This window comes from Talpa europaea (genome assembly GCF_964194135.1).
Source record: "Talpa europaea genome assembly, chromosome: 6".
Lineage (NCBI taxonomy): Eukaryota > Metazoa > Chordata > Mammalia > Eulipotyphla > Talpidae > Talpa > Talpa europaea.
The window spans coordinates 39,040,902-39,055,612 of NC_140072.1; the positions used below are offsets into that span (position 1 = coordinate 39,040,902).

Sequence of the window (14,711 nt, forward strand, 5' to 3'; positions counted from 1 at the left end):
TTTCCTGTCTCACCCGCTGCTCCCCTCAGCAGTGTATTTCTTCAGCCTGCCTATTCTGTACCCCGCTGTTTCTGGTAAATCCTCTCACCCTCCCGTGCATCTGGCCTGTACCCCACCACTTGTATTAAAAAAAAAATATATAATCTTTATAAAAAGTTCAGTTGGTAAACAGGAACCTCCCAAATAGGAACCTCCCTACATGTCCACTGACAGATGAGCCTCGCTTTATGGCAACATCTAAATAAAAGTCAAGACAAATGTATTGCACATTAAGCCAAGTAGTTCTCAAAGTGAGAAAACCACCTTAGCAGAGCTTCTACAAATATCGTACAAGTGCATACGTGTCAACACTACAACCTTGGCTTACCTTTACTCGTAATTCCTTCATAGGAGGAGGCAACAGAAGGCCTCGAATCTGAGTTACGATGGGTCCTTCCACTCCAGGAACAATAATTGTATCTCCTTCCTTCAAACGCCCATTGATCAATATTACATCTATAGTGGTGCCCATTCCTGGGAGAGCCTTAACCTGAGACACAATATTGCAAAGAGATTGAAATATATACTAAAATACACCTCCTTGACTAAATGTAAAAGTAGAAAACATCCCCACCCTAAAACTTATTTTTTTTTTAAAAGGCAATAAACCGAAAAGTTGACTGTTATTACCTCCATCACCTGAGCCCTCAGCTCTTCACAGTGCGCAAGTCTCTTGCTCAACATGGTCTGAGTTAACTCGACAAGAAGGTAGATCAGACTTCCCATGCCATCACCAGTATGTGCAGAGGTAGGTACCAAGGACACAAAAGTGCGGGGATCTTTATTCTCATAAAACAAAGCCGCATTCAAACCCTAGAGACATGAAAAGCAAAATCATTCCAAAAATCATGCTGCAAAGGTAGGTATCCAAGAATAGAAACTAACTAGAAATTAGATATATAAATGGCTAATCATTCTGAAGCTCCTCAAAAAACCTCCAGAAAAGATCGTACATAGTCTGTAGATATTAATTACATTACAGAAAAGCCAACTCAGTTTTCAAAATTTAAATATCCAAACTACAAAGAGAGATCTTCGAACTATCAACTGATATTAATAAAGGATAGTATAAGGGGGGCCTCCCCGGTGGTGCAGTGGTTGAGCGCTGGGTTGCAAAGCTGCCCACAGCCTCTGCAGCACCGGTTCGATCCCCGGCTGCTCCCCGGCCACCGGAGGAGGGTCCCACATGGTGCGCAGACCTCTCCTGCCGCCCGCTGCTCCCCTCAGCAGTGTACTTCATCAGTCTGCCTGCTCTACTCTCCATTCTGACTCTGGTGAATTTTCTCACCCTCCCACGCTTCTGACTGTACCCAATGCTTGTATAAAATAAAATCTTTTTAAAAAAAAGGATAGCATAAGGGGAAAGAATGAAAAACACTAATAACCATTAGAATAGAGCCAGTATTGATGAAAATACTAACTTTATAGTAAATATAACGAAATGAAAGAAAATATTTTATGATATAGGTTCTTAATAAACAAGGGAAAACTTTCTTACCTGCTGTGCAAATTCCACAATAATAGCCTTTGCTCGCTCCTCAAATTCATCTTTTGTATTCTTCTTCTGCTTTTTTAAAGTAGCAGCCACATCAGAGTCAGGGCTCTTTTTCCAATCATACAGCCTATCAATCTGGAAAAGTCTTTTCGTAAGAAACACCTCTAAAAGATTAAGAACACTCAGGAGTTTAAGATTAAAAGCTCCAGAAAATTCCAAGTGTGTGTATACCTGGTATCTATACACACACCATGGTCTCCATATCCAGATGTATGAATTATTCTATTGCACCTAAAGTCCTTTATACCCTGGCCTGTGTATTTTCTTAAACTAGAAACAGCTGAGGTTATCATGCACTCAGCCTCCAACCAGTTCATGAGAGGCTCCCAGCGACTTAAGATAAGCTCCTAGTATTACTACCATGTGACCACCACACATTATTTGAAATCCAAAGTGGTTTTATTAAGCACACAGGGACACAGGTTAATTACAGCAAATACCATCACCAAGAAATTATATATCAAGAAAACAAAGTAAAAAATGAAGTTATTTCTTACTTCAGAAAATAGCCCATTTTAACTGCCTTACTGATCAAATTAGAATTAAATTTTGCTTAATTTCACAAACTTTCCAAAAGTATGATAGAGAGGAAAATTATTTAATAGTAAAAGCAAAAAAAAAAGATATAGTGGATTAGCTTAAAGTTATCATATAAAAAAAGGAGACTAATCTGAAAATTACTAAGGAGAAATATGAGTAAGCTGACACAGATCGACAAATGATAAAGATGATATTTTGCATGAGGTTATTATACTCAAAAGTTGTTATAACTCACTGACTTTAAAAGAAAAACATAAAACCTATAGTTTAAAAATTTGTAATCTGAAGTGAAGAACTTATTGGATGAGCTTAATAGCAATTACACACTACAAAGTATTAGTGATCCTGAAGATAGAGCAATAAAAAATATCCCGTCTGGAACATATGGAGAAAAAAAAGATCAAAGGGAAAAAAAAAAAAAAACTTTACTTGTGGGGACACTATTAAGAGAAATAACTCAATTTGTAGAGAAGTCCTAGAGTGGGAAAATAGAGCAGGAAAACATCTCAGTGAGTAACAACCCAGAATTTAAAAAATGTGAGGAAGACTTGAAGTCCATAAATCTATGAAAAATCAAACCCAAATAGCATAAAATAAACTATTATAAAGTCACATTGATGAAACTCTTAAAATATCCTAAAAGCAGTCAAAGACAAAAAAAAAGACAGCATTACTTATGAGAACAAAAAATGAGTAAATACCAGAAAGCAAAGATAAAGTAAAAACATTTTTAAACCCACAATTCTGTATCAAGTGAAAATATTCAGAAGATATTTTTATCTAAATTGATAATAATAAAGACACAAACACATCTAACCAACACTTAGAAGGAAATTAATATCCTTTAAATTCTTAAAAACAAGTATCAATGATCTAAACCCCCACCATAAGAAATTGGAAGAGCAAATGGAAACAGAAGAATATGATAAAATGAATGCTAGAAACCAATAAAATACAGACAATAGAGAATACCAATAAAATCAAATACGGAATATCAATAAAACCAAAAGGGTTATTTTTAAAAATACGAAATTCTTTATTTAACTGAAATAACACTGCATTATGTTTCAGGTATGCATCACTAAAAATCAATGTATATATGTACCACATAAATTCACCACTGAACATCCAATTCTATGCTTCACACCATTTCCCCTTTGTCCCAAATTAAGGACTCCCCTCTTTCCCTGTTGGTAGCCACTAATTAGTATAATAGTTCAAGTTTATTTTTATTTAGTTTCCCTGTTTGTTTTCTCTGTATACCACATATCTGTGAAATCATATGGTGATTAATTTTGTAGGGTTTATTTTACAAGCATAATTACCCTCTAGGATCCATCCATATTGTGAAATGGCAGAGTTTTCATCTTTTCTTTTTCTTTGAACATTAGAAATCCTTTATGCATCTTACACCTGTACAGCATGCCACTGCGTATATATACACCACATCATTATTCACTTGTCAGTCAATGGGTACTTAGATTGTTTTCAATTTTTGTCTACCATAAGTAATGTGGCAGGTACATGGGGGTTCATAGGTCCTTCTGAATTAGTGTATGGGTGGTGGGAGGGAAAATACTCACAAGTGGGATAACTGGATCTAATGGAGTTTCTATTTTAATTGCTTGATGAATCTCTATACTGCTTCCCATAGCTGTACCACTTTACATTCCCACCAACAGGGTTTCCCTTCTGCTACATTCTCTACAACACTTGCTTCTCATCTTTTGGATAGCAACCGTTCTCACAGGTATGAGGTGATATGTCATTGCTGCTTCGATTTACATTTCCCTAAAGAGAAGACATTTTTTTCAAGTGCTTGTGGCCATCCATATGTCTTCATTGTGTAGAAGTGTCTATTCAGATCCCCTGTCCATTTTTTAATTTGGTTATTTGGGACTTGATATGAAAGACATTGCAAGTGTCTTTCCATTTTAATGTAAACTTTTCACTGTGCAGAAGCTTTTTAGTATGATATAGTTCTGTTTCTTTTTGCTTTTGTCTTCCTTGCCACTGGAGTCCCTACACACATCTCTAAGGTTCATATCAAGGAGTATAACTTGTTTTCATCTCTGTATTTAATGGTTTCTAGCCTCACATCCACATCTTTAATTCATTTTGAATTTATATCTGTGTATGGTGTTAGATAATGGTCTAGTTTCACTTTTTGTATGTGGCTATCCTGTTTTGCCAACATCATTTATTAAACAGACTTTCTTTGTTCCATTGTAAGCTCTTAACGCCTTTGTGGTAAATTTGTTGTCCATATGTGTGTGTTTTATTTCTGGACTCTCAATTCTCTTCCATTGATCTATTTTTACTCTACCACCAACCTGTTTTAATCATTATTGCTTTGCAGTATAGTTCAAAGGGAATCTGATACCTACATTTTTACTCAAACATTTTTGTTAAATGGGGTTTTTGTAGCTCCAAATGAATTTTTTTATTTTTGTTCTATTTCTGTAAAGAATGTCATGGGATTTAATAAGGACTGCTTTGGATTTGCATATGCTTTCAATAATATAGCCATTTTAACCATGTTAATTCTTCCAATCCATGAACACAGAATACATAGAATTCTATACTAGCAAAACATAAAATACCTGAATAACACCACACCTACTTAAATTCCGTGGTGATGTGATTTTACTTGTTAGATCAAACACTTAATAAAATACCATTCCTACACAAACTCTTTCAAAAAACAGACAATACTCAACCTCATCTTTGTGAGTTCAATACTGCAATGACATCAAAACCAGACAAAAAAAATATTACAAGAAAATTATATACCAAAGCCACTCATGGATACAAAAATGTTAAAAAATTAGCAAGTAAAATCCAGGATTTGTATTAGTAATGCAGGGTTGGTTTAAGATTCAATAATCAACAGTAATAACAAATGTTGCTGGAAAAAGTATATATCAACACACAAAACACTCAATCGAGACACAAACCATACACCCATCACAAAAATTAATTCAGAATGGATCAAAGACATCAATGTAAAACACAAACTATGAGCCTTCTAGAAGGTATCATAAGAGAAAACCTAGATGACCTTGGCTATGGTGATGACTGGTTAGATACAACTCGATGACTCGTTAAAGAAAAAGTGAAAGCTAGATACAATTAAAATTAAAACTTCTCTGTGAAAGATCATGTTAAGAGAATGAGACAATGAGCTACAGAGTGGGAGAAAATATTTGCAAAAAACACATCTGATAAAAAACTGGTATCCAAATATACAAAGAATTCAACAAGACAAACCAATTAGAAAATGTGTCAATGAGTTTAACAGACACTTTACCAAAGATGTACACATGGCAAATAAGCCCATAAACAGATGTCCCATATCTTAACACAATCAGGGAAACATAAAATAACAAAATGCCACTACACAGCTATTAGAATGGACAAAATCCTAAACACTAACAATACCATATGATGGTGAGTATGTGGAACAACACAGAATTTAACTGTTGTGGGAATACAAAATGATACAGTAACTTTGACAGTTTCTTACAAAACTAAACATACTTTATCATCTAGTCATCACACACCTTGGTATTTAACCAAGAGTTAAAAGCTTACGCCACACAAAAACCTGCACATGAATGTTTACTTTATTTATAATGCAAAACTTAGCTGTCCTTCAGGGGGTGGATGGATAAATTGTGGTGTATCTGGACAATGAATATTATTCAGTGCTAAAAAGAAATGAACTGCCAAGCCATGAAAAGACACGGAGGAAACGTTAATGCATAAACAGTAAGTGAAAGAAGACAACTTGAAAGGACTACATACTGTAGGAGTCCAACTATATGACATTCTGGAAAAGGCAAAACCATGGAGACAGCGGATACATGAATGAATAGGTAAGGCACAGAGAATTTTTAGGCAAGAAAATATTATGATACCATAATGATGTATATATGTCATTATAAATTTGTCCAAAGTCATAAATGTACAAGAGTGAATGAACCCTAATGTAAACAATGGACTTTGGGTGATTCTTATAGGTAAATGTAAGTTCATCAAGTGTATCAAACGTACCACTCTAATAGAAAGGGAAACTCTTATACTGGGGAGGATGTGTATGGGTGGGTTTGTGTATGAATATCAATTTTTGTGGGAACTTTAAAATGCTCTTAAAAAAGGAAAATCTTACATAGAAAGTTAGTAAATCCCCACAAAATATCAAGTCAATTTTGTTAATAAAGGAGAAAAGTCACATGAACATTGAGATGCATTATATGTATCTGACAAAAATCATCATTCATAACAAAAGAAATAAGGCCAGAAAACACTAAGCAACCTATATAAAGAAACTTCCCTTAACCTAATAGCATTTACAAAAAAAAAACCCTTACAACTGATAAAACTTATGATGAAGGATCAAACACTTGCCCCCTAAGATCAAGAAGAAAGCAGGGATGTCTATTATCACTTCTATTCATCATAGTTCTACAAGTCTAGTTAGTACAGTAAGGAAGAAAAAATTCACAGAACGTACAGATAAGGGAAAATATACAACAGTAATTGCAGATAACATAGTAGCATATCTAGAAAATCTCACAGGATCTACAGAAAAAGTTACTAGGACTAATCAGTGAATTTAACAAGCTCACAACATAAAAGGTCAATATGTAAAAATCAACTTTCTATGTAAAAGTGACAATTAAAAATTCAAATTTTAATGCTATTTACAATAATATCAAAACTATGAAATACTAGAGATAAATTTAGAAAAATTGGTCTAACTCACTGACAATGAAACTACATAATATTGCCATGAGAGTAAATATTGCTCCCCTCAGCAATACATTTCAGTGGATCCGCCGGCTCTGCTCCCCACACTACCTCTGGTGAATCCTCTCACCCCCTTCACCTCTGGCCTATACCCCAGTTCTTGTACATATAAAAATAAATGTTAAAAAAAATAAAATGTCAATTCTCCCAGAATTTTATCTAAATGATGTTGGCAAAACAGGATAGCCACATACAAAAAGTGAAACTAGACCATTATCTAATCTCAATCAGAATCCTCAAAGCTTTTTGTAGAAACCGAAAGTTGAAGAACTTAACACTACCTAATAAAGGCATGAACATAGTGATCAATGAAAGAAGATAAATACTAAGACATACACACACATCTATATAGCTACATAAATTGTCAACAAATTTACAACAAAGATTTCAAAGTAATTCAACAGGGAAAAGAGTAATATTTTCAACAAAGATTTTGAATTAAATATTTATGTGGAAACAAGTAAAGCTTGACCCTCATTACACATCAAGCACAAACATCAAATGTATTTATCAAAATGTTAAATATCTACAAACAGTGGAGAAAATCTTCATGATCTTGGGGTGGGAAAAGATTACTTATATAGAAAACAAGAAACAAATTATTTAAAAATCCCCAAATTGGATTTTGCCACAATTAGAATGTTCAGTTATTTAAAATACACAACTAAGAAAGTGAAAAACTAAGTTCTTAGCTACAAGAATATATGTGAATTGTATAAAGGACAGAAGACTTAAATATAAATAAAGAATGCTTAAAGCTCAACACTAATAAAAAATGAGCATTAGGCTTTAAATGAACACTTCAAAAAGAGGGCATGACAAGATATCTGATACCATCAGTCACCATGGAAACTCAAACTACAGTACTTAAGCTCTATACAGTTATCAGAATGGCTACAGGCAGGGCAAGTGTCAGCAAAAATGTGCAGAAACACTGGAACTCTCATACATAGCTCATTCAAATGTACAATGGTAGAATCTCTTTTGAAAAATGTGTCAGTTTCTCATAAAATTGAACATATGTATACCATATGATTTAGCAATTCTATATTTACTCAAAGTAAATAGAAACAAATGTCTACAAAAGGACTTACACAGACATGTTTGTAGCTGCTTCATTAGTAACTTAAAATTGGAATCAACCCCAATGTCCTTCAATCATAAATACATAAAACTAGGTTATCACTCAAATAATAAAACATAACTCAACATAAAAAGGAAAAAATCTATAATAACATGGATAAATCTATGAGTAGTGAAAATGACAAATATAATCCACATGCTGTACAATTCCACTAATATTATTTTAAAAAAAACAGGCAAAACTAGACTGTGTGATAGATAGATCAGTGTTTGGGACTGGAAATGTGGGCAGGCTGCCTGTAAAGAACATTCTGGGAATATGGAGATGTTCTATATTCTGAAAGATGATGGCCATTTGTATACAGAAATGTGACAAAATAAACTGTATACTTAGCATGAGTTTTTACTAATACAGAAGTTCATTAGTACTTTTGAAATCATTCAAAAATTAAGAAGCTTTTTTTTACAATTTAATTTTCCAAAAGAGCTTAACTTACCTTATTGAGTGCAACAATGAAGGGGCATTTTTTAGATTTCAGAAGGTTGATAGATTCAATTGTCTGGGGCTCCAAACCGTGCATAATATCAACAACTAAAATGGCAATATCACAAAGAGAGCTTCCTCTGTTTCTCAGATTACTATTGAAAAGAAGAAAAAGATACATAAATAGCAATCTTGAAATGAATACTTTCACTTGTCAAATTTTTAATTTCTTTGTAAAGCCTAAATAAAAAGAACAAAATGAAGTACATGCATTAAATTCAAGTGCCATTAGCCCTTAACTTGCCAAATGCTTATCTGACAGTGAACTGACATCAGTTGGAATGAGTTAGTTCCAGCAGTTACTCCAATATTTCTGCCAATTTTACTGACCAAGTTTTTTGCGCTAAGGAATATGGCCAAGAGGCAACAGGATAAAATTCCACCTGTAATGGGTTTCACAGGAGATAGACCAGGTATGTATTAGGATTTGCTCTTTCAAAGTAGAAGACTTCTCTCTATAAAAAACAAGTATCCATATAAAATAGTACTAAATCAGTGAGGCACAAATGAGGATTAGTAGTTACTGGGACTACAGATCTTAAATACTATCCAAAGATTAATGACTAGCAAACACCTTACCATCTCTGAACTTTTAGACTTAAATTTTCAAGCAATTTGCTTGATGACAGAAGATTTAAATGGTTCTTACCTGAAAGATTCATGCCCTGGAGTATCAATAATCAGCATTCCGGGTATCCGTACATTCTCTCTATCAAACTAGAAAAGGTGGGGAAAAGTGGAGAGTTTACAGAAGTCAAAACACTGAAAGTTTCTTTACAGAATAATTATTCTGCAATGACAACTTAACACACCACTTTTTTTCCCAAATGAACAGTTTTAAAACAAGTCAATCAATAAAGCACAATATTTCCATTAATATTAAAGAGTTTTGCCAAAAAAACCTGCAATGACAAAAAGATTCCCTTTATTAAAGTCACAAAATATGGTACAGTCTAAATTTGAGAAGATTAATAGCAACAATAACACATAAGTTCTCCAAGAGTGATTATCTATTATCTAAAAAAATACTAAGATGTTCTTAGTGTTTGGAAAATTTATGTGATCCAATTTTAAAGCAATTTCAACTCTTGAGAAATATCCCAGGGTGTGTTTTTAAAGAAAATTTACCCACTGACTTTAAAATATTAAATAGATTCAGACCTTGCCTCATTCAAGTATCTTAAGTACTTGATTTTTTTTTGACAAAAGTATATAAAAATTACAAGACGCCTGACATGGACATGCTCTTTTAAGCTTCAAATCTCGCTCTCAAACACACATAACTTTTAAGATTTTGTTCATTTATAATTTCTGTCAATCTCCAAATAACTTTACAAAATTTTATTTCCTAATCTATGTTAAAATGACTCAAATTCAAAACTTCGCAAATTCACATTCTGGTGGTCTAAAATCAACATTTATTCAGCATTGTCATTGTTTACTTTAGTGCATGGAATATAAACACTGTAACTACTTTGTCACATAAAGGTTATCCTGAGAACTTTAATACAGGCCTAACAAAAAATCATGCTTTTTAACTATGTTCTAAAATAACATCAGATTTTGAGTTATGGCAACTGGTGGAATAAGCTATAATAAACTACTCTAATACATAGAAATACCAGATTAAATACAACCACAATTAATATTACAAATTTGAAAAGCTGTTAACTGTTCCAAAAATATGTATTTTAAATTACATACTGAAATGTGACGCAACATAACTGAAAAACTGACCCACAACAACCAACAACAAAACACACAAAGGTCAAAACTGACTTTCTGGGCCTCCCTGGTGGCACAAGGGTAAAGATGCTATAAAGCTATCCACAGCTACTACAGCACGAGTTCGATCCCCAGCTGGCCAGGGAGCTACCCACAAGGCACAGCACACCTCTCTTGCTCCCCTTAGCAGTGTACTTTAGTCAATCCGCCTGTTCTGTTCCCCGCTCTGTCTCTGGTGAATCCTCTCACCTCCCACACCTCTGGCCTGTACCCCAGTTCTTGTATGCATAAATAAATTAATCCTTAAAAAAAAAAACTGACTTTGTAAGATGAAGACACAAAATAACTCAATTTTCAGAAACCTGAGTAATATTCCCATTATTCCTTCCATAAGGATTTACCAGAAAGCAAAGTTTGTAAAATACAATCTCAAAAAAAAAAAAAGACAAAAACTGGAGTAATAAGCAGAGACCCTTCCTATATACAAAACTAAAAAGATTAAAAAAGGAATAAAGGAGAATACCAGCATGTAATAATATATGTTGTATGTGTCAGTTATCAATTTATTACTTTTCAGTTCCAAATATACCACTTTCACCTGTTCTGTGATAATAGAACTAGGGAATTAGTTTCAAGGCTCAGATCCAGGTCTGGAGCAGGTAATATATAAGATGAGTCTAGAACATCCTGTTATATCAGACACCATGAATGCAACCAAAGAACAATAAGACTACTTTAATTCTATCAAAAGACTCAGGAGTCAACCACTGGACAAAGATAATAACAGAAATGCATTAAAACATAGTTGATATTTAAATGTCTATGTGTATAACACCGAACCAAACTGGTCACTTTTTTTTTTGTGTGGGATGCTCGCCGGTGGCCGGGGATCAAACTGGCGCTGCAGAGGCGGCGGGCAGCCTCGCAACCCGGCGCTCAACCACTGCACCACCAGGGAGGCCCACACTCTTTATTTTAAAAGGTAAAGGATCAGGTCTTTCCTATATTAAGTATCACCGAGTAACCCAACAGCATGTTGGGTAGAGTATCTCTATTATGTAATCCAATAAAGATGGATGATGGGATTGAACTAGCAACATTTTGCAATCCCTACTTATATTAAAAGGTAGATATTACATAAAAGTACTAGAAGAGGGCTCTGAATGGAAAGGAGCATAGACTGCTTCTGAGATTACTGGCAAATTTCTCTCTCAACATAGGTATAACGCAAAAGATATTTGAATTATAATAATTAAGCTTTACATAAATCTTTACTGTATTGTATTAAGCATAAACTAGAGAAAAAATATACATATAATCAATTAAATAGAAGGAAGATTATGTTCAAGCATGGAGAGTAACGACATACTCTAATTTCAGAATACTTATTGCCTCTTGGAGCAAGAGGGAAAGAAATGGAATATGAGGATTCCTACAATATCTGATGTTTTATTTCATATATAAAAAGATCTGAAGCAAAACAGGGCAAAATAATACATGCAATGTTGGTCTGTTATACTGTCATGTTCTTTTTTTCTAGGTTTGTATTTTACACATAATTTATAAAACACACAAAATACAATTTACTTACATTTTTAATCATCTTAGTCTGTTCATTAATAGCTTCAAGGGGAACATTGGTGGCCCCAATTTGCTGTGTGATACCACCTGCTTCACCATCTTGTACATGTGTATGACGTAGCTGGAATAAGACAGCAAATTCAGATTTGTATTTTGAAATATAAAAAGCAAAAGCAAAAAGGAAGCTGTAACCTATCTGTTGTAAAGAGAACTGCCTAATGTGTTATGCTTTTTTTAGAAAGTATTATTCATTCATAATAAAATAAAAATATTTTACAATGTTAATTAGTTTTTAATGTAAAAGGCTGAATCAATGCACAGAAAAATTTCTTACTTTATCTAGAATTTTTGTCTTCCCTGTATCCACATGTCCAAGTACACAAATAACAGGGGCTCTTAGCTTTTCCGTATTTACAGTTTTACTATGCTCAAGTCGCCGTTTCTAAGAATGAAAAAAAAAAAAAATCACAAGTATTATTTCAAATCATACTATCATTATTTTCCTTTATTTTGCCTTAGCAAGAGAATGTCGCAGCCTATATTCAAGTTCTTTGCCGACTTAATTACATGTGATTGCATCTTACAACATAGTACCTTTGGAGGAGAAACCTGTTTATACAAATGTCAAACTGCACCATTAAACAGGAATAATGGTACCAAGTGTCAGCTTAAATTTTCTGAACACTTTCGTGCATGGTTCTTTTATCTAACTTACATGGTGGTTAATGTAAAAAGATACACAGTTGCATCCATAAAAAATCATTAATGGACCATAAAGAATAATAACTGGGGCTTTGGTGGTCAGCATGGTGTGACAACATACATTTGTAGAGGTATAAACCTGTACCCATAAAACATACATAGTATTGCAAATCAATGTTACCTCAATAAATATATTTTTAAATGAAGAACTATAAAAAAGTAAAGCCGTTTATTTCAAAACTTAAGTGTCACAAAATTTATAAAACTTAGAATTATAAGTATTTACTAACATCTCAGTCTATGATGAGAAATTAATTTCCTACATTCTCAAGATAATACCACTTCTATATAAGCCACTAAACTTATCCTTGAATCACAATGTATTTCTTTGTAGCATTTACCTAAATACTTAAATTTCCTGAAGACAACAAAAACACATGACAATGATCCTTTGAAATGACAAGTTTTTCTAATAAAACAAAGCTGGCAGGCAAATGAGAAAGACTTTGATCAAAACTCCAAAGTAATGTCATTTACAACTAAAAATCAACATTTAAAAATCATTTTTTTGTGGGTAAAGCCAGGGATGCTGTTAAACATCCTAAAATAGAGCAGCCCCCCCACCGAAAAACCACAAAATGACAATATATATAACAGGGTTAAAAGAAACCTCAATTTATAATAGACCATCTTAGTTCCTTAGGAATTCAGGAAACTTATCCCTGTCTAGACTTTTAAAGGCAAACAAAAGATAAACAGGCATTAAAAGCAAAATTTTTAAAAATTAGGTAATAAATACTGAATGATTCACACATGTGGAAAATAAACAACAACAAAAAAGCAAAGGAACTAAACCAAAACAAACTTAGATATTTGATTGCAGAACTAAGGCTATCAGAGGGGGAAGGGTGGGATGGGTATCAAAAGGAGGAGGGGGCCCTATGGACTGGGGCACAGAGTTACTGGTGCTTTGGTTGTATGTGTGGTGTGGTAATAACACACGTCTGAAGAAGTACGGCCTTATACCCCTAGAACATATACAATGCAGAAAACCAATATTATCTAATAAAAGCAAATTAAATTTAAATAAAGACAAAAATATAACTACACATAAAAAAAAACTACAATGCTCACAGTTTTAAGTAGTTCAGCATCCTCAAGTAAACTAATTAAAAATTTCTCTTGATATCTACAGCATTAAGTAGGAAAAGTTCAGTTACATGTAGGCTGTACCAAACAGAAGCCTCATTAACAGCAGATTTAAACAACAAAAGTGATCAGATGCCTCAGACTGACTAACCTCAATATGCAAGGCAAACACTTTAATATTTATAACTAGAGTGCAAATGCTCAGCATACTTTACATACTTATAAGCCATCAAAGATCACATTAAAATTTGAGTAAAACATTGAAAAAAAAAAAAAAGAGGCAGGCACCAGTTTAACTTAGGTAAGAGAATGAAGTTCCTGGGTTCGCAAGTGTCAAAGACCTATTACGTTTCAACATCAGTGCTTGTGAAGCACTACTCACTAAAAGCCTGCAGGTACAGAGTACAGTCCGAATGATCAGAGGAGTGGAAAGGAAATGAATAAAGAGAATATGAAAAATAAATACCTCAATCCTCCGTTTTGCTTTGTCATAAGCCCTTTCTTCTTTAGTTCGATCATCATCAGAGTCATATTCAGATTCTGAGCTCACTTCTTTACTTAGTTTTTTATCTAAAGTTTTTCCAGAATCTTTTTCATCTGACACCTTATCATCATCTTCATCACCTTCACTGCCTTCACTCTCTACTTCTTCTTCTTCCTCTTCGCTCTCCTCATCCTCCTCCTCTTCCTCTTCCTCCTCCTCCTCGTCTTCAGGGTTTTCTTTTACTTCAATATGTACTGTGGTTCCTTCTTTCAAGAAAACAAAGGGTTTTTAAAACAAATGAAAGATTAAAATGAGAGATTTCTATAAAGACAATAAGGAAACAATACTGAGCAAAGGCAATAACACTGTATCATGAATTCCAAATTAATGCTTTCATGCATCGTAAATGAAGTGTTTGTCTACATGCTACAATGGAGATTATGATTTAACAGTAAAAATTTAATGCATTAATCCACACTTTCTCTAATAAGGAAATT

The 14,711-nt window shown here is 33.6% G+C and overlaps 1 protein-coding gene across 1 annotated transcript in view; it reads right to left on the reverse strand.

The window, feature by feature from the left end:
• EIF5B (eukaryotic translation initiation factor 5B) overlaps positions 1-14,711 on the reverse strand; it is a gene marked incomplete at its 3' end in the record, with an annotated part of 60,454 nt that overhangs the window by 7,200 nt on the left and 38,543 nt on the right. Inside the window, exons 10-17 of the mRNA XM_084235042.1 lie at positions 14,197-14,480; positions 12,214-12,321; positions 11,890-12,000; positions 9,223-9,290; positions 8,527-8,668; positions 1,538-1,669; positions 670-852; positions 368-529 (exon numbers count right to left, since the gene is read on the reverse strand). Of these exons, the coding sequence (XP_084091168.1) occupies positions 368-529; positions 670-852; positions 1,538-1,669; positions 8,527-8,668; positions 9,223-9,290; positions 11,890-12,000; positions 12,214-12,321; positions 14,197-14,480 (1,190 nt within the window). The remainder of the gene's footprint in view (positions 1-367; positions 530-669; positions 853-1,537; positions 1,670-8,526; positions 8,669-9,222; positions 9,291-11,889; positions 12,001-12,213; positions 12,322-14,196; positions 14,481-14,711) is intronic.